Below are 21171 nucleotides of genomic sequence, written 5' to 3'. Positions count from 1 at the left end.
AGGTGAAGATAATTTACATTTACATTTATCTTATCCAGAGCGACTTCCAGGGTTACTCATATTACAGAAGTGGCTCAACGTAGTGTTAGGAGTCTTGCCCAAAGACTCTTATTGGTGTAGCGCAACATAGTCACCCAGACCAGGAATCGAACCCCAGTCTCCCACATGGTGTGGTAGCTCAGTGATAGGCAGTGGTGTTATCTGTTGCGCCACACCAACCACATAATCAATGTTTTTCACTTCACCTGTCAGTGGTACTAATCTTATGGATTATCAGTGCACTCTACTTACATTTACATACATTTACATACATTTTTTAAAATTGACATGATGACATAAGAAGAATTTGTAATATAATGTCCTATAAATGCCATTTTTACTTTAATCATGTTCTACAATAATGTGTTCGCAACCCTCCACCACCCCACCACCTTCTTTTTTAACCCTGCCATCTCTCAATCCCTATCAGAGTGTGGGGGCTGGCTCCCTACCATAATCAGAATCCCCTCCAGCCCTCTCCAGTCTCCTCTAAAATCACCATATGCTGAGGGCATGGTCCCAACTAGCAAATGTACAGTTTCCAGCTAAAGCACTTCACCTAAGATGATCTTCTAAAACACGCAACATCACACAGTGTGAGTGTGAGCTATTTCAGGCTAGATTTGACAAACGCTGCAAAGAGTAGGTGTGCCTAGACTTTGACTATTATTGTAGGAGGGACTGGGGCAGTAGGGGCCACTCTTTTTCACAGCCCAGTCAACCAAGACATACTGCACTTATCAGAGGAAAAATGCACTTTATATTTAAGAACTAGTTTTAAAATGTACTGTTTTAATCAGAGCACCTTAATTACGATGACCAGCTTCCCCACAGAAAGACATACACAGCTTGTACAAGACGACACCACACAGTGTGAGTGTGTGCTATTTCAGGCTAGATTTGACAAGCATTTCAAGGTGTGGGCGTGTCCAGACTTTTGACTATTACTAAAGGATGGATTGGGGTAGTAGAGGTCACTTACAGACTAGTAATCCAAGGGCTACAGAGATGACCAGATCTTATCAGTGAAATAAAACTGCACGATTGGTCTCCTGCAGCAGCTATCACAACTAATAGGGGTATAAGAAAATATTGATATGTGAAGGTATGGTGATATTATGTTTTGCAGTACTGTATCGATTCTCAAAAATAGTACTGATTTTTAATGAATAGTTTGTATGTAAAGATTAGTGTCAGGCAGTGGTTTGTGTTGTGTTTAAACCCTGACCACCTGACAGCAGTTCTGTCTGATAGCACTTTTCTGATTACAGAAAAAGTACATTTGTATTTTACTCAGATTTTCTGCAAATTATGTTTTTACACTATGACTAATTATACAATTATACAATGGGCCGAGTGGCCCAGTGGAATAAGGCCCTGGCACTATGGTCTTGCTGCTAGCCATTGGCAGCCAGGGTCCTGGGGGAGCACAATTGGCCTTGCTCTCTCCAGGGTGGCTCCAAAGCTCCCCCCCCCACATCACTCCAGTGTAACGCTGACCTGGCACTGGCGTCAGAGCCGGGTACACATTGCTTTCCTCAGAGTACGTTGGTTGCCCAGTAATGTTGCATCGGCGGCAGTTCCGAGAAAAAGAGGTGCTGGCTGGCTGGTTATGTGTCGGAGAAGGCGTGTAATAAGGGGAGAATATGCATAGGGTCGGCAATTGGGGAGACAATTTAATTATAATAGTAATAGATAATTTAGCTTACAGTATGACAATATGTTGGGGATCCTAATCAAGTTTTTTTACCCCATCCTATCCAAGCCTCTTAATGCTGACTATCGGTCGATCCCGATCTGATCTTTGTGTTTCTATAAATAATACAGCCCCACAACTAAGAGGTGCTAATACACCGCATTAAACAATCCAGTAAAATCACTTTTTTAGTAACTGTTAAAATCCGACTAAATTCTAACTGATTTACTTTCTTTTAACCTCTACAGTGTTTAATATTTACATTACATTTAGCTGACGCTCTTATCCAGAATGACTTACAAGGTTACTCGTATTACAGAGGTGAGACAATGTAGTGTTAGCAGTTTTGCCCAAGGACTCTTATTGGTGTAGTGCAGCATAGTCCCCCAGACTGGGAATCAAACCCCAGTCTCCCACATGGAGCTCACTGGTAGGTAGTGGTGCTATCTGTTGTGCTACACCAACCACCACATCTTACAGACCAGTCTGACTGACCTACCTGACCATTCAGCTCCCAGTTCCTTTACAACTAAGCAGTCTAATTACTTAGAGTATGTGCATTAGCATTAGCATTAGCATTAGCATTAGCTTCCTCCTCGGCTCCTCGGAAAAGAACTGTGGTTCTGTCGTGGGTAAAACAGAGCCCACCATTTCCACCATAGTCTGGGATCTATTCAGATGTAAATCAGGAGTAAAGACGGGATGGTAGTAACGTTAAATCTTTCCAAGTGGAGAAAATGGAATAGAATATCTTTGTTGTTGCTCAACTACAACCAAACTGGGTGGAAAATAGACAGTGAGGAGTTGAACTCCTCCTCTTCTGACAGATTAACTAACAGACTCTTGACCTGCTGCTCTTGGAGCCATTTGTTCTTTGCTGCGTCACGGTTACAGCGAGGCCCTGAGCTAACGGTAAGCTAAAGTTTCCCCGAACTTTCCGTTCCACCTTAAATAATGCAGCCGTTCCACTCTGCTGTTGAACTGTACTCACTGTAACTGCGGCACTATTTAAGGTGGAATGGAGAGTTAGCATTAGAAGTGCACTTTCACTTTTGTTTTGGCTGCTAACTGGTAACGTCACCACACTTATCAGTTCTCATAAAGCTCTGCTTAGTTTTCCTCACTGAAATAAAGTCACAGATGAACTGGGGTAGTCTGTCTGGGGTACTTTTCGGAAAAATTTGACATTTGTCTGCAGCAGCTGAGGATCGTGCCTATTATTCACACCTAGGGGACGGCAGATGGCACTTTGCTACACACTAAATATTACCACTATTAACCATCACTACTCGCATTACTCTGACCATCACTGCCATGACTCTATTAAGTTATACTACACCGTGATTATTATATTATGATTAAGAATATGTTGCTCATCTTAGCAGTACAATAGTAAAGATGGTTTGGTGACTTTTATCAATCATTTAGAAATAGTTCTGATCAGAGAAGGATGGGTCAGGTTGGGTCCCTCTTGTGAGTCTTGGTTCCTCCCAAGGTTTCTTCCTCCAGCTCTGAGGGAGTGTTTCCTTGCCACTGTCGCCTTTGGCTGTTTCATGTCTCTTTATGTTATTAATTTTTTTTGTGTGTGTCTTTTACTAATTACTGTAATTACGATGACAGTTGCAAAAAGTGATATACAAATAAATTAGATTGGATTTGATTTGATTTGATACATCAAACTTAAGAATCAAAAGCGGATTGGAACCGTAAATGCTGATACCTGATCTATTAAAAATGCCTCGATCGGCCCCTCATCCCACCACTTGATCCATCCCTATAATATTCCGCAGTATACTGAATCACTATCCCTGTTTGGGATGCGTATTCTGTTGCCAGGTTCTTGCCAATACACAGCTCTAGTGACTGGTCAAGAACTGGTCAAAGGCTGCATTACCACCTCATTTTTCCAACACTCCTGTTTGCTGTTTACAGCATCTTCCCTGGGCACTGTGTTCCTTACCAAAGCCGATCAATCAGTCGGATTATCTACAAAACCTGTCAGAACAGAACAGAACAGAACAGAACACTGGCTGCAAGTTACAATGGAGGTCCCATCCGTCTGACATTAATGAGAGAAAACTTTACAGGGAGGGAACAGAAAGTTGTGCTGGGTAGACGCACGGTGTGATTACGCCGCTGCGCTTCTCTCTCCCTTCAGCCTAACGAATCCTCAGCCTCCGGCACTCTTTGATGGTGGTAAATATAGCTATGCCAAATCCCGCGCCGTCGCCATGGAGACTGCGAGGGCAAGGCTATAGGAGCAAGAGGCCTTTACAAAAATAACCAGAGTGGGTTTCATAATACATCAACAGAGTCTATAAATATGAGGGACGCCTTTTCAACAGCATGTCCCCTCCTCTCGTCTCCGCACTCAAGCCCTGAAATATATCAAAGATCGCTGATGCTCCGAGAGATTCACTGTCATCAGGGTTAATGCAGCCGTGTCAGGGAGATCTATGCGAAAGGCGCCTGAGATACTGGCCTCTGGAAAACTCTGATGACATGTGTTTTCATGCCCTCTCGCGCGGTTCGAGTGAAAACAAAACAAAAGTTGGAAATGCAAAGCTGAAATGCAAAGCTCTGAGCTTTTAACAGTTTAGCACCCCGACCTTCATGGACACACCGCTGCGCTCTAATCCAGTTCGAAGCAAACAAACAAACCTAGTGAGTAGCAGAATGCTAATAAGCTCATCTCAGTGAGGATGCCTTGAATGACAGCAGTCTCACTCGGCTGTAGGAATTAAAGGGTCAGCGAATGACTCTGTGGAGGAAGACGTTTGGAAAGACACCAAGAGTGCACTGGAAGTTGGCAAAAACATCTGCCTGCTGTCTTGTGTCTCTCTGCACAGCAGTTTGTCGCTGTGTGTGTTTGTGTGTCTGACGGAGAGAGAGATTGAAAAGACTACACACAGAGAGACGGACAACTGTACAGCATCTTTGATGTTTGGCTCAAACAGGGCCATGTGCACTGTTGACTGTTAAAAGTATAAGACCCTTGAGGGATTTTATGGAGGTTTTCAGTGTGAAACTGTGAGGGAACCTCTTATGGTGCTTTGAGGAACATTCAAGGAAGTGTTTTCACTTGCAGATGTGTTTTCACTGCAGATCCTTGCTCAACTGCCAGATTGAAGTACAGGGCTCTGCTAGACGGAACGACACAGAATGTACATGAATAACTGATTTATTAAAAAAAGGTAGGTGTGTTTTCTATTACTTTCTATACTTTGATGGGCTTGAACCCATCCACTTGTGGGGCAGGTAGGCCTGTCACAATCACAGTATTAATCACAAAATTTTCACAGGAATAACTGTGATTATCAATATTGCTGTCACTTTAACACCATTTTATGCCACTGATCTAATGATTATATAAAAGTATAATAATGCAAATGCATCATTTTTACGAGCTGTGAACTTTTATTACTGAGAATATTCCAATTTTGAAATTCACATATTTGTTAAAAATGTGCGAATACCCCAAATAAATATTCCATATAATAAAATAATACTAATATAAAGAAATTAAAAACACTGTTTTCAAAAGTCAACATACCAGCTTTTGGGCAATATCGAAGTAATATGATTGAGGTCATGTCCATATATTGTACAGTAAGTGCAATTATGAGTACTTAATTATCGTGGCAGGCTTAAGGGCAGGGTGTAGTCGGTATATGACACAAACAAACTCAATTTGTGTGCAAGTTGTAGATTTCTACACTTTTACACATGTATAAAAGATGTGTATGAGTCTAATATGATAGTTTGGAAGGATAGTGTAGTTATAAAGGCTCTCCTCACTCTCCCCATAACCAAATACTGCCATCGTAACATTTTCACCTCCATACAGTTCCCTTCTCTGACAGAAAGGAATTTCTCAGTACAGAGGCTGCTCACACACTGCCAAGCAAACCTCAGCCCGCCTCACTCTCCAAATCAAACACGACAGCTGACACACTCGCTAATGACACCATCAGTATGGGTTGTGACAGGGCTTTGAGCAGCGACAGTGAGTTTGTGTTTCCTCAGTGGAGCAGAAACACAGGTACATTTCCATTTTAATACACCGTCCCCAGCCCAAAGCAATCTGCCGCTCACTGTGTCCTAATGAACGAAATAAGACACAGCCATCGACCCTGCCTCCGTCAATCAGGTCACAGAAGCGCCAATGAAGAAGGCCACCGATTGACTGGTTATGGAGAAAAATGATGTCTGTAGGACTGCAGATATAAGCAAAGTAGAATCACGGTCATAAATATTCCTGAAAGTTTGCGTTTGTATTTGTTGTTTGAGCTTTTTATTGCCTTTAATTTCATCTAATTAATGTCCCTGGTGAAGAAACAGCACATGCTCCCTGAGCACGTCCACACAGCTGCATTCAGCTGTAAATGAGTATCTGAAGAAAACCACATGTTCTACTAAACTAGTGTCTGAAATCTAATGATCAGCATTAAAATGTAATTTCACACAAAGTACTAATTTCCAGACTTTTTTCATATGTCCACAAACCACACAACGTCATTAGCAGCACTAAGGACTACAAGGCCACAAGCTACTGATCTGTGTAACCTTCTAAACATGGGGTTGGTAGCCTGTACATCAATTAACCACAAATATGATCACCAGTTTAAACATTACGTAGCATGTTCACCTTAAAATAGCATCTTAAAGTCATGCTGATGCTCCACTGCCTGCAATATGGGTCATATTTGTGTAAAATCCTACCACAGATGGGCAACTTACATTGCCGTCAATGCTGCCCTTATGGAGGCTTTGACACTGGTTTGGTATGTTTCATGTTTTTCCAGTTTTAAGTTTATTTTTGATGGGAGTTGGGTAGTTGGTGATCCAAATTGGGGAGAAAATTAGACAAAATCAGAAATTTAACTTTAAACAAATAATGGTTAAATAAATGCTGACTATTTCATCAACCTTGTGGCTCATATACGCCTTGATAGAAACATGGTAGCTCATAGAAAGCTCTGATTCTACAGTCATGTGATAAAATGAGGACAACCCGTGAAAAGGTTGTCTTTTTTAATGTATCTAAACTTCTGTATAAACAAGTGACACAACTGCCCGCAGGGCCAGGTCTGGCCATCCTACCAAGTTTGGCCCAAGGGCAGAAACAAAGCACAGCATCTACCATCAGAAAGAGACTGCACATGTTTCATTTTTATGGAAAGTGTGCAGGGAGAAGACCCTTGCTGTCAAAAATTATATTACCTCCATCTCTCTAAACTGTTCAAATGAAGATCACATGTTGATTATTTAAATATGTTTAAAAAACGAAGGTTTTCATCGGGTGTCCAAAATTTCACAAAACTGTACACCATTATAAGCTTCTCTTTCACCACTGTGCTGTAACTCCACTGTTAGCAGATTTAAACCAGTAAAATAACAGCCAGTCAGTCAATTTCCATTCCATTTACAGAATAGCCTGCAGAAAGAGGCTGCACAATTATTAGTATTATTATTATTAATAATAATATTATTATTACAGTTTTAATGAGAAACCATGGTCACGCCATCGCTAAGACTTCACCATGTCCCTGACCACATTGCGAGGCCGTGTGTTTGGCGCCCTGTGCGATTTGCCTCTCGCTCCATGTTCCAGAGTCTCCATTTGGCTCGCTGCCCTTAACACCCAGGCACACACACCCACACACACCCTGAACATATAAAACTGCCCTGAGTTCCCTGCATAGCCACCTCCAACAGCTGAGCATTCTCCAAATGTGTCAGATACCACCTTCATAAGCAGCAACATATTAATTAAGAAGATTCATCAAAAGGAAATTCTATTGTTCTCGGTGTAACAGCTGGGTGCGGAGGGGAGACACAGCTTATATAAGTCCGTTTTTGGGACCACTGTGGCTACAGGAAACAGCTGCAGGCAGTTATGCCAAAAAGGCAGCTGGTGGGCTTTGCTAGTGCTAACGCAATGATTTTGCACTGTACCCTATCACACATTATCAAACACTGTGTGTGTGTGTGTGTGTGTGTGTGTGATTACAGTGAAAGCAAGGGGGGGGGGTGCATGTGTGTGGAGAAGGGTGTCTAATTTTCACATTGAATATTGGCACACACCTCCTGCTACTTCCACTACTTGGAATGTCACTAACACCAAGTGGAAAAGAGAGAGTGGTGAGGAGACTATATCCTTCACATCTGCCCCCTTTGTCAAACACCATATGGGCAAAAGTATTGGGACGCCTGCTCATTTATTGTTTCTTCCAAAATCAATGGAATTAAAAAGAGTTCATTCTGCTTTTGTTGGAGTAACTGTCTCTACTGTCCAGGTAAGAAGGCTTGCTATTAGATTTTGGAGCTTTGCTGTGAGGACTTGATTGTATTCAGGGACAAGAGCGTTAGTGAGGTCAGGATGTTGGATGATCACCAACCCCACCTCATCACCCCCAACTCCCTAACTCATCTCAAAAGTTTTGGAGAAAGCACCACCATCCATCATTCTAGAGAACACAGTTCTTTCACTGCTCCACAGCTCAATGCTGGGGGCTTTATACCCCTCTAGCCCACACCTGGCATTAGGCAGCATGGTGCCAAAAGGTTCATGTTTATCAGCTCCAGTGAATTACACTTTCCGAATGTACTCTGTTAAAAGTACCAGATTATCGAGGAACTTTTGGAGGTTCTTCAATTTGAAACTATGGTGCATTAAGGAATCTTCAATGGGGTTTTTGAAGAAAAACATTCCTTGAAGGTTCCTCAAAGCACCTTAAGAGGTTCCTTCACAGTTTCACCCTAAAAAAACATCCAAAAGTTCCTCATGAATGTTATACCTGGGAGCCCAGGGCCAAAAAATACCAATTCCCCATAAAGTGCAGGTTCAGGCTACTCTATGCATGAGTTTTCTGATCTGATAACAGACCACACAGGACTCAGCTGTTCAGTAATCCTTACTATACCTGATTCAGTTCTGCAGTGATTCAGTGAAAACACTTAAAAGGACTCACAGTAGCCACAGCGAGTCCCTCCCTCGAAGACAAATCCATTGGGCACTGCCCCGTACCGCCTTAGGTCCGACAGTCTCCACTGGCCCATAATTGAAGGATGGACGTCCCTGGTGATGGCCAGCAGGTTATTGCACAAATGGAGTATGGCTGGGCCACTCTCTAGCTTGGTGCCAGGCTGGATGTTCACATTAAACCTGTGGACTGAGAGAGAAGCCACTTTTAGTCAAGCTCTGACAGTGTGGTCCTGTACTGATGATCTTTTCTGTAGATTGAGTGATTCTATAAAGGGACTCTAAAATGGAATTTTCTGTTTTATTGAAATAAAGTTTAAGATAATATGCATATAGGCCTGTAACTATAATTATGTTATGGACTTATCGTACAATACATGGATATGACCTTAATATTGCCTGTTGTGTTTATTTAGCAAGGATAGCCCTTTACCATGACTGAGCCAGTATGTTTTTAAAATTTATGTTTAATTTATTTAGGATAATTAAACATTTTCAAAGATTTTTTACATTAATAAAATATTCTTAATGATCAAGCAAGTTCATTGCTCTTTAAATGAATGTAATTGCTTTATTATGATATCATATTAGCATTATATCAGTGGCATAAAATGACAAAATCATTTAGCGTAAAAAAAAACAAACTAATGCTGCAGTTCTCAGGAGTGTTTCAGCTCTGAGTGCTTTCTGAATGGAGCACAATAAAGTACAGCCAATCACAAGAGAGCTCACTTATCGTATACTTGTCTTTAAGCTGAAGTAACAGAAACAGTCTGTTTACACCTGGAATTAACAACGCTTTCGGTGATCGGATCACGTTCCGATTTCACTTGTTCGCATGAAAAGCCAAGTGTAAACACCACCAAGGCGCACTGAGATCGGATCACTCGAACCAGATTCGGAGGTGGTCAGATCTCATACATATTTAATACAAGTAGGAACTTAAACAGTGAAGAATATGAATAATGACTGCTTTTGGAACATAAAGCCACACAAACATGAGTAATTATATATTCATTTTGTAGTAATCATACGTGGACATTAAGGAAACAGTTTACAGGACAGTTCTATTAAGAGCTGAGTTTTGAAATTCAATCATTTCATGGTTCCAACTAAATGACTTCAATACTTTCAGTTAAAAAAGTTATTAAAAAAAAAATTTAAATATCCAGTTGATATTTCGATCAGTGGGTCTTTTTGTGAGATGACAGTGTGGTCTGGTGTAAATAATAATAATAATTATTATTATTATTTAAAACAAAAATGAAATTCATTGACAGGGTCAGAAAATACATAAAAATAATAATTAAAAATCATGTCATAACCTCAAAGTAATTTTTTTCCTATTTAGAATTTGCTACATCCAAGTAATTGTAAAATGCTCTTTGTAATAAAACATGCAGTTGCTCCAAAAAGCATTTAACTTATCATGAAAATGCTAAACTATCAGCGCACTGCCCACCTCTAATGCACCCTATGCTTATATACATAATTACTGAACTCCAATGATAGATTTACAAAGGTGTGAACTGTGTGCAGGCTAATATTTAGCAGGGTTGAATAAACTGCACTGTCAGAAATGTAATGAAATAAAGAGATGAACAAAGGAATGTGCAGCCAGAGGCCCAACTGCAGCCAGAGGCATGAAAAACTAATGAGTTCTCGTAAGTACAGCGGGATAAATCATTAATGGAAATGATGAGCAAAGAAGTAAACGCTGCCCTGGAAGGATTCGAGATGCTTTTATCACACTCGGGACAAGCAGTCAATATCAGCCAAGCATGATCAATATGTGAAGTCTTTGAAAGCGACATTATCAGCAGTCACAAATCAATGATGAACCTAATTTCTTAAGGATTCCCATGTCTGTCATTCCACAAATACATACACAAACACACACACACACACACACACACACACACACACACACAAACACACACACACAAAATTCATTCACCCACTATCACCCATGCACAGACAGATGAGCGGAAGTATCCTATAGTGACTGACTCATCAATCAAGCTCAATCTGAGGCGACTTAGCAAACTGTCCCATAGAGAGAGAGAGCGCACGGGAGGACGAGTGACTGATGAGAGCGATCGAGCAGGGTGGGGAATTTTCACTGTGCTTCGCAGAACTCAATCTATTATCACCCTGATTACCAGCACCGCCTCTGCGGAAAACACAAACAAAGACACACACAAACGGGAACAGAGAAGGAGAGCGTATCTGACATTTATAGTCAGAATGGGCTGAGACTAAGACAAAGCTCATATTTTATTATATTGCATGAAGCAAAGTTCAATTTCACTGAACTCTCAATTCTCATTTTCAGCTTAGTGTCAAACTGCACTAAACTCAACTGACTTTAGAGATATCAGAATGTACACTTTTTATTGTACACAATATGGCCAAAAATAAGGATACACAATCCCACCAATATTAGCTTGTTGGACATCCAAATTTCAAAACCATTCAGAGTAAAGCCCTTTTTGCTGTTATAACCGCCTCCACTCAGCTGGGAATACTAATAAAGCCACGATGAAGAGTCACTGTAGAGGCGGGCCTAGTTAAAAAAACACGAGTCACGATGTAGTCACTCCAGAGACGGGCCTAGGAAAACATGCGAATCACAATGTAGAGTTACTGCAGTGGTGTGCCTGTGAAATATCCAAGCCACGATGTAGGGGAACTTCAACAGCAGGCCTCTGAAACATCCAAGCCAGGATAAGGAGTTACTCAGGTGGTGAAAAACATCCAAACAGCGTTATAAAGGCACTCCGGAGATGGACCTGGGAAAACATCCAAACTGAGATGACAAGTCATGAAGAAGAGTAATTCCGATGGCAGGCTTGGGAAAACATCCAAGCCGCAATGTAGAGTAATTCCCAAGGTATTCCACTGAAACATCCATGCCGCAATGTAGAGTAACTCCGAGCAGGTCTCGGAAACATCCAAGCTGCGATATAGAGTGACTCAGACAGGACATTTGTGGAAAATTAGGAGCATGTGGAAAAGTAGCTTTTGGCCAAAATCCCAAACGATACAAAACAACTGGGGGTCAGCCGTGGCCTAAAGGTTAGCAGGTCACTTCTAACCCCAGGACTGGCATTGATGGCTGAGGTTCCCTTGAGCAAGGCAACTAACCCACAACTGTTCCCCGGGAGCTGAGGTGGCTTCCCATTGCTTCAGATGTGTGTTCTATCTGCCCTAATCACTAGTGTAAGAGTGTGTTCCCTGCACAAATGAGTTAAATGCTGTTGAATTCCGTTTTTGAGAGTGTCTATGGGAATTCGTAAGTACTGATGGTGGACAAGAAGGCCTGGCTTGCGTTTGACGTTCCAGTTCCTCCAAAAGGGTTCAGTGGAGTTAAGGTCAGGGCTCTGTGCAGGACACGTGAACCTTGCTTTGTGCAGAAGAGCATGGTCATGCTGGAACAGTAAAGGTTCTTTGCCCAAACCGTTGCCACAGAGTTGGAAGTTCAACCCTCAAAAACAGCCCCAGACAATTATCCTTCCTCCATCATACTTTACTGCGCAGTCAGGTAGGCAGTGTTCTCCTGGCTTCCACTTATCCCACATGTGTCCATCAGACCGACAGACAGTGAGGCATGATTAACCAGTCCAGAGAAGACAGCCCCACTGCTTCAGAATCCAGTACCAGCAAGCTTTACCCCACTCCTTTCAACACATGGCACTGCGCAGTGACTTTCGGCTTGTGTTCGTCTGCTTGGTCATAGAAAGCCGAAGCTCTTAAATCACAGTTTTTGTGCTGATGTTTCTTCCACAGGCAGTTTGGAACTCTGTATTGAATGATGAAACTAAGAACAAAACATTTTAATGCACTTCGGCATTTGGCCTGTCTTGCTCTGCCGGCTCGGGTGGTCTACCACTTTGTGGCTAAGCTGCAGTTGCTTCTAGATGCTTCCAGTTCACAATAGCAGCACTTACAGTTGACCAGGGCAGCTCTAACCACGATGGTATTTCACAAACAGACTACTGGGAAAGGTGGCAGTGCCAAGTTTAAAGCCAATGAGCTTGATTTATACACTTTTTAGTAACAAGTGTGGCTAAAACAACTGAAATCAATTAATAATATGGGTGTCTGCATAGTTTTGGCTATATAGTGTATCAGCCTTAAAGGCAACACACCATTTAATCAAAACAAATGAAAGGAGTTATTTCTGACCTTCAGGAAATACAAGGAAAATGCACATTTTTGACCCTTTAAACTTGAACCGAGCAGACTCAGACTTATGGATAAGCTAACAATGCCCAGTTTCCCAAAAGCTTCATGCAATTAAAATAATCCTAAATGGTAGAGTGAGTTTTTAATGTGATGCTCACTCGACCATTTCATCTTGGTGCCTAGAGGCTTTAAGAAAGTCCAGATTGTCACTGTGTAAAAGAATAAGACCTAGCGTGCCATCTTGATCAAACAGTGGCTGATGGAAGCACGTTCTGGAAAAGCTTTAGGGCTCCTACTGGATTTCTGACACCTCAGGAGGCCATATTTAACTCCAGCATTTCACGGAAGGATGTGGTTGCATCACACCCAACCTTGCCTGGCATTCAGGAGTGTGACTTGAGACGGACCTCACTGCCGTCACGACGTCTGATATTTGCTGTGTATGTAAGAGGGCCTATGTGTGTGTTTTCTGTTTGCAGCCTTAACAGGCATGCAGTAGCTCAGGGACAGTGCCCAGCTGAATGAAAGACCTTAAGTGGAATTATCCCTTGAGATTACTATTAAATAATTCCTAAATTAAAGGGTGCTGGGGAGAAAAACACGTTTTCTGAGACCGTCTGTGATGAACAGTTATAGAGAGAGTATGGATTTGACATTGATTTCTGAAATCGTTGGCAAGCTGGAAGATAACCTTGGCCATTCCACACATTATAACCACACTTTACCTGCAATTTTACAGCTCCAGATAATGCTGCATTTTGCTGCTGTGAGATGAAATGGAATTTTACTGCAACACCCCCTTAGGTACTGTAGTAAAACTCTCACTGTTTCCTTTTAAGATAAATGAAACATCTGAGGGATTTTATGCAACACACTGATAGGAAATCTTCCCTTAAGCTATTTTATGCAACCAGGCCCAGGGTTTCAGTCCATGCTAAAGTAATCTGCAAATCATATGGTACAGTAATGGTTTTATACAGTACTGTAAATGGGTCCTTTGAATTGTAACAACAGCATAACCCTGTTTGTTGATATATTAGGGGTGCAACGACTAATCAACTAATAGTCAATTGGTTTGTGATATCATCACACATGTTTCTTGCACTAACTAGGAATGGTTACACACAGACAACAGCTGTCTGTCCGTCACAGGAACGGAGCATGTGGAAAAACCATCAGAGCCATAAGGCAACACAGGCACACATGAACAACATCACTCTGGTGTGCGAATGGAGAGCAGAGTTCTATTAGTGTGAGGCGTGAGAGTCTCATATGGAGATGGGCTGAGTGTATGGAGACAGGCAGAGAAATCTGGTCACTGGTTGAAATACAAAGGCCAGTTCTAAGGCCTGTTTTGCTGATCTGAAAAATGATGGGAAATGTGATATTTTAATGCTGATATTTGCACATTATTGCTTTATAATTTTGACAGAAAAAAGATATTGGAGATTTATTATCTTTTATTTGAGCAAGAAAGTTTATTGAAAAAGTGAATATTTGAATAAGGTATTTATCTGTATTGTCTTCTTTGGTAATTAGCAAACATATTAAAAGCCGATAGCTACATAAGAAATATTGGTGATTCATAATCCGAATAATCCATTATTTGTTTCAACAATCAATAGATTTTTTGACTATCAAAATAGTCATTTGTTGCAGCCCAATAATATATACCCAACCATTTTAAAAGAGCTCAAACAAAACACTATCAACAGGTTTTCCACCAATGCAAAGAATCCTTTAACCACACTGTGAAAACATTAAAGTCAGGCCGATTTAAATGATAAATAAATAGATTACAGAACATTTTAGGAGTTTAAATTAGTTTAGTCGTAAGTTCTCCTACCTCGCATTTTTTACTTCTGCATCTCAGTTTAGTCCAAAATACATTTAAATACACTGTTTATTCACATGGGGGGCTTTCCTGTTCTCAGACTTCTGACCTGTGTGTTTGATGGGATTCAAACTTATGATCTTTACTTTGCAAACAGACAGTTAGACAGTTGTGCCTCTCTATAGCTGAGAAGCCATGTATATTCCTGTGTCCAAGAAAGAACGGAAAGGTAAATGTACTCTGTGATTTTATGCGGCGTAATTTTACAGCTCTAGACCGGCCCTACAGTCTAACTGCCACTCATCAAGTCTGAGTAGATGAGAAGTTCAAATCCCAGCAAAAGCTCAGCGCTCAATTTTCCAAAGCCTCCCAGTCTGGGAACGTCATGTGCTACGAGGAAAGCTAACCTGAAGATTGATATTAACTGTAAACAGATTGAGGGGGAGGAGGCACAGTCTAAACATCAGTCATAAACATTATAGTATTTAATCAGTTTCTCATCCTTCACACAAACACAGCTCTCACCCTCTCCCAGGCTATAGCGAATGCGGGTGTCCCAGGCCAGGAGGTTTTCCCTGCTGTCGAAGCCCAGTAAAACAGATTGGGAAAGGCAGAGAATGGTGAGGGTGTAGCTCATTCCCTCAAAGCCCTGCAGAGCCTCCAGTCCACAGATATCCCCCAGAGTGGCCTGACTCCTCTCCCGACCTTTGCTCCTCTCAGAACGGTCCTTATACACCAGCAGAGACAGGCAGTCTGATGGAGACAGGGACACATATCATTCAATGGGAATTCCACTCATTTCAGCATAGCTCAACTAAGAAAATACACACATTTACACTGAACAATAGACTTAATATATGTGGCTTAGATTACATGATATGGACAAAAGTATTGGGACACTTGCTCATTCATTGTTTCTTCCAAAATCAAAAAAGAGTTTATTCTGCTTTTGTTGGAGTAGCTGTATTTACTGTCCAGGGAAGAAGGCTTTCTACTAGATTTTGGAGGAGCATTGCTGTGAGGATTTGATGGCATTCAGCAACAAGACAGTTAGTGTGGTCAGGATGTTGGGTGATTACTACCTCATCCCCAACTTCCCAACTCATCCCAAAAGTACTGGATGGAGCACCATCCATCATTCCAGAGAACACAGTTTCATCGCTCCACAGCTCAATGCTGGGGGGCTTTATACACCAATATGTTCATGTTTATCTGCTCCAGAGAGTCTATTCTATTGCCAGTACTTCTCTACAGGGGCTAGACAAGCTGCATTTGTGTGCATTTGCACAACTGTGTCAACAATGGGTGCAACTTAAAGTACCTAAATGCATTCATTAGGAGGGGGTGAACTTTGCTGAACTACTGAATGTGTTAATGCTCTTTACTGAACATCACAGCTATTCTGACCCAGAGTTATAAGAAGGAGGGTATTATACTGCAGTAGTGATGCTGTGGTGTTCTGTGGGTAGTAACAAGAGAGCAATTTGGCTGTGTCTGATCACCACAAATGCGTTGTGTATGCTAGCACATGCAGATACTTTCTCTCAGCACTGTGGAGTCTGAGTCACTCACTGTGAGGCTGAGGGTTTATTTCTGTGTGTGTGTGTGTGTGTGTGTGTGTGTGTGTGTGTGTGTGTGTGTGTGTGTGTGTGCAGTACAGTGTGTGGGCTCCACCACAGCCCTACAGCACCTGGCCACCAGGACCGGTATGTGTGGATGGACTAGCAGCTGTCATAACAAACACTGCATAAAGAGAGTGATCCCTCTGAACAACTGGAGACGGGGTGAGTCAGAGAGAGAGAGAGAGAGAGAGAGAGAGAGGGGGGGGAAAGAAAATCCATGTGACTATAAAACATGCTTAATTCACTGTTGATTGGCTTTAGTAGAAAGTTAGTTGAGGGAACGTACATTAAAAAAAGTAATAATTAATATTAATACATGCAGTTGTTCTCTGTTCTCGACACGTGGACAATACATTCAGAATGAATGTACTGGGATTTTTTCATGACGTCTACCATTGTATGCATGTCTTTTAACAGTGTATATAAGTGTTATGAATATTTCTGTTGGATGTATTTCGTTCCTCAACTGCTAAATGCTATTTATTGGACATTACAACTTATAACTACAGAGTTATAAGAAAGACATCATTAATTATATGCATAGATGTTATATTTTAGAACATACTGGCATAAAACATGCATCTCCAAAATAGCAACTTCACAGAAGAAGGCAAGCATGTTAGAACTTCAAATGAATGTCAATGTAAAATAAGAGCTTAGTCCATGTAATTTAGAGCATTTCTATTGGTCTGCTCATTCAGCATTATCGACAAAGTGTACAGAGCAGCTACAGGATTCAAACCATGGAGAAAACTAAAAACAGACAAAAATGGAGATGCCTGTTTTTCATTGGACAGCAGCAATGATACATTCCCTGAATACAAGCAATCACAGCGTGTCTAAATAAGTAGAAGTATAGAAGATATGAGCATAAAGAAATTCTTCAGTGCACATTTTACATTAATTGTTTTTACGTTGTTTATGTTTTTTGCCTAAATGTTGCACACCTTTAACACACCTGCAAGACTGCTGCACTGTGATGGATATACCGCACATACATATATGCTGTCACTGTCACATAGAAGCCTTGTATCTCCATTTTTGTAATTTTTCACTTTTCGAATCAGGCAGTTGTTCTTTACATTGTTGGACCGCTTCGTGACCAGAGCAACAGAAATGCTCCAATATGACCTGGAATATGATCCGTCTACATTGACTTGCCCTTAGCATCTATCGTCACTGTCCAATGAAAATCATTTATCTCCAAAATGGTGATTTTGAATGGAAGTCAGTGTAAAATAAGAGTTTATTCCAAGTCATTTACAGCATTTCTATTGGCCCATTCACTCCAAATTATTTACACAGGGTACAGAAGCAGCCACAGGATTTTAACCATGGAGAAAACTACGAATAAACAAAAATGGAGATGCATGTTTTTCATTGGCGAGCAGTGATATGCGTATATTTATGGGCATTATGACATCATGAGGATTCAAACAAACATATATGCTGTCACTGCCACACATAAGCCTTTTATCTCCACTTTTGTATTTTTTAAATCAGACAGTTGTTCTTTACATTGTAGGACAGCTCATGATGAGCGGAGCAACAGAAATGCTCCAGAATGAGCTGGAATATGATTCGTCTACATTGACTTGGAGTGATCATCGCTGTCAAATGAAAAACATGTATCTCCAAAATGGTGAGTTTACAGTAGAAGGCAAAATGTTAGTTCATTCCAAGTCATTTAGATCATTTATTCTATTCTGCCAGTCAGAATTATTCACACAGGGTACAGAGCAGCTACAAACTACACATGGACAGAAATGGAGACGCATGTGTTTCATTGGCGAGCAGCGATATGCGTATATCTAGGGGCATTATGACATCACGAGGATTCCAGAATCTCAGGCATTGTGACGACAGCGAACAGAACGCCGGCGTCACAGACATCAAAGTTCAGAAGTGTTTGAAAAGAGCCGCTTTCCTGGCGTTTGAAGTGGGCGAGCTAACTCACCTGCTACCGGCGACGGTTTCCGAAGAAGCACCCATCTGCTCTTCCACTGTGGGAGCAGAAAGCAACAGAGTCTACTGAGCGCTTCCAGACACCAGCAGCGACACTTCCCCAAAGGTGAACTTCACAACACACACACACACACACACACACACTCGAATATGTGAAAAGAAGCTCATAGAAACCTTTTTCCCTTCTCGGAGTCTCACTTGGCCCTCTACGACAACCGTATCCGTCATCTTCTGTCATGGTTCCCGACAGCTGTGCGCGAGTCGAGTGTGTGTGTGTGTGTGTGTGTGTGAGAGAGAGTGAGGGAGTGAGGGTCTTACTGCAGGGTCACTTTCAAAATAGCTTTAATAGTCCTCTCGTGTGTGCTAGCTAGCTAACCCGCTAACCTCTGTGTCTGCCCCTCTCTATGTGCCGCCCACACACGCGCACCCAGCAGGGCGACGGCACCAGACGTTTGCGCAGTTGTTGACGGGGGTCAGGGTGGTCAGGGTGGCTGTTTATAAAGTGCAAATTAAATTAAAAACGCTTCACCGTGTTTAGTCTGAAAAGCCATTAGTGGGAACATTCCAGAAGCTCCTAGACATTGGAGTCCAGGGGCAGGACACTGCTCTCATATGAATGCGCTGAACTGACTGGGCCAGGTTTTCAGACAGAGGTGTGTTTGGGAGCCAGTATGAACGAGCCTGTCTGTCATTGTTTCTGATTTAATGTGTGTATTTACTGGTTAAATATTTATTCTTAAATAAAAAAAAAACATGCTTTTGTTGTAATAATATCTATAAATGTCTTTAATTATTTTTAAGAATAACTCTTTATTATTTTCTTTGACTTTTATTATAGTAGGAATTTCCCTAGTAGATAAAACTGGGATACTATAATAAAAGACCCCCATAATTGCTGACCCACAGTAACTGTGTTATTATTATAACAAATGTAGTAATACTACTACTACTACTAATAATAATACTACTGCTAATAATAATAATAATAATAATAATCATCATCATCATCATCATCATCATAATAATAATGTGGCGCAACAGATAGAACCACTAGCTGCCAGTGAGCTATTACACCATGTGGAAGACCAGGGTTCGATTCCCATTTTGGCTGGGCTACAAGGTTGCGCTACACAAAAACAGGTCCTTGGGAAAGACTCCTAACACTGCACCTCTGTAATACGAGTAACTTTATTAAGTTGCTCTGGAGAAGAGCGTCAGCTAAATGCCACAAATGTAAATGTAATATAAATGGATGTTGGATGATCACCAAAAAGTGTTGGATTGAGCACCACCATCATTCCACTGCTCTACAGCTGAATTCCTGAGGGGCTTTATACCCCTCTAGCCCACGCCTGGCATTAGGCATATGATCGGTTCATGTTTATCTGCTCCGGTGCGTCCTATTCTATTAGCAGTGCTTCTCTTCACAGGGACTGGAAATACCATGTGTCTGTGTGTGCATTTGCACATCTGTGCCAGCAATGGGAGCAACTTAAAGTAGCTGAATGCATTCATTAGAAGGGGTGTCCACAAACATTTGGACAGATAGTGTATTGTATATGGCTGACGTTACTAAAAACTGGTTGATGGTCACTCTTTTACAACACCTTGCTCTGCGCTGCTGTCTCCTGGCTCCACGTGACCTGCAATTTTAAGAGGACTCTGAGAAGACCTGTTCACGTATGCAGCAGAATCATCTGGTTTTATTGAATAATTTGCCCCTGAGGCTTAACAGAGCGCTACCTCTCACTGGGGAAATTAGTTTCTCTCCCTGATGTCTCACTTTAGTCCCGCAGGCATCAGTGCCCACTACAGAGGGCAATTCTGGATTTCTCCTCAGTAGAACCAGTTAGAAGTTACATTTATTTGACACTTTTGCCCAAAGTAACTTACAATAACTGACTGCAGGAAAAGTTCCCTTGGAGGGCAGTGGGGTTAGGCTCTTTCCTTAAAGACACAATAGCCATCAGCTAATTTGTATTTTATTGTATATTTATTTATTTATTTGTTTGTTTTTGCATAAAAAGATACATATTTAATGGTAAGTCATATTTAATGTCACTGTTGTAATGTTGTGAATGGACATTAATTACCACAATTATGTGGTAAAGTATCTCGACATGTAATGACTAATGACATCCAGCCAACGTACTTTATGTGGGGGTCTCACATGGGTGGAAAGTGGGCTAGGTGGGTTTCAGGTGGGTTTGTACATGTGTTGTTATTGGGACCCAGTTGAACTTCCCAAAAAGGCCCCATCGGTACAGCCTCCCCTTGATCTCAAATGGGTCCCATCTAGGCCCTATGTACAGTGTACCCAGGTTTTGTAAATAACCATTGACATTCTCCCTCACCCACCCGACACAGTCTCTCCCATGCTGTCTCTCATCCAACATGCTCATGTGGGGCTCTGAGTGGGTTTGAACATGCGTTTTTACATGTGGACATGTATTACTGGGACCCAGTTAGGCTTCCTAAAGGGGCACCATCGTTACAGCCCACCGTAATCTCACATGGGTCCCATTTAGGCCCTATGTACAGTGTACAACCCATATGGGGCCCATGTTTAACCCCTTCTAGTCCCATCACTGACCCTGGTGGGACCCTGTTGGGCATCCATATGTGGGGCCAACCCATGGACAAAACTTTCTGCTTCCCAGTTAGGCTACCCATACAGGCCCCACACGGGCATGTTCTCTGGGCATGCATACAACATTGCGGGCCTACCCAACTTCCAGTTCTATGTTGGGCTACACACTTCTTGTGGCGAGTCGGGAGCCTACCTGGAAGTACTGGGTGCCAGTCCATCTATGGCATCACTCAAAGAACCCCTTGAAGCACC

At 41.7% G+C, this 21171-nt stretch overlaps 1 protein-coding gene across 5 annotated transcripts in view; it reads right to left on the bottom strand.

Moving 5' to 3' along the window:
• Positions 1-18706, bottom strand: part of dok7b (docking protein 7b) — a 49188-nt gene extending 30482 nt beyond the window's left edge. For 4 of the 5 annotated variants that reach the window (XM_072677100.1, XM_072677102.1, XM_072677101.1 and 1 more), the window contains exons 1-4: positions 18504-18706; positions 18322-18367; positions 15268-15495; positions 8710-8910 (exon numbers count right to left, since the gene is read on the bottom strand). In XM_072677100.1, the coding sequence (XP_072533201.1) occupies positions 8710-8910; positions 15268-15495; positions 18322-18367; positions 18504-18557 (529 nt within the window). In that variant the 5' untranslated portion in view covers positions 18558-18706. Of the gene's footprint in view, positions 1-8709; positions 8911-15267; positions 15496-18321; positions 18368-18503 lie in introns of those variants that run through there. The other variant, XM_072677104.1, reaches the window with a different exon arrangement.
• Between the last annotated feature and the right edge of the window lie 2465 nt (positions 18707-21171).

The sequence above is a fragment of the Salminus brasiliensis genome, chromosome 4 (genome assembly GCF_030463535.1).
Source record: "Salminus brasiliensis chromosome 4, fSalBra1.hap2, whole genome shotgun sequence".
NCBI classification, from domain to species: Eukaryota; Metazoa; Chordata; class Actinopteri; order Characiformes; family Bryconidae; genus Salminus; species Salminus brasiliensis.
The sequence above is the reverse complement of the archived record's forward strand: the minus strand, read 5'-3'. Positions and strand labels throughout refer to the sequence as shown.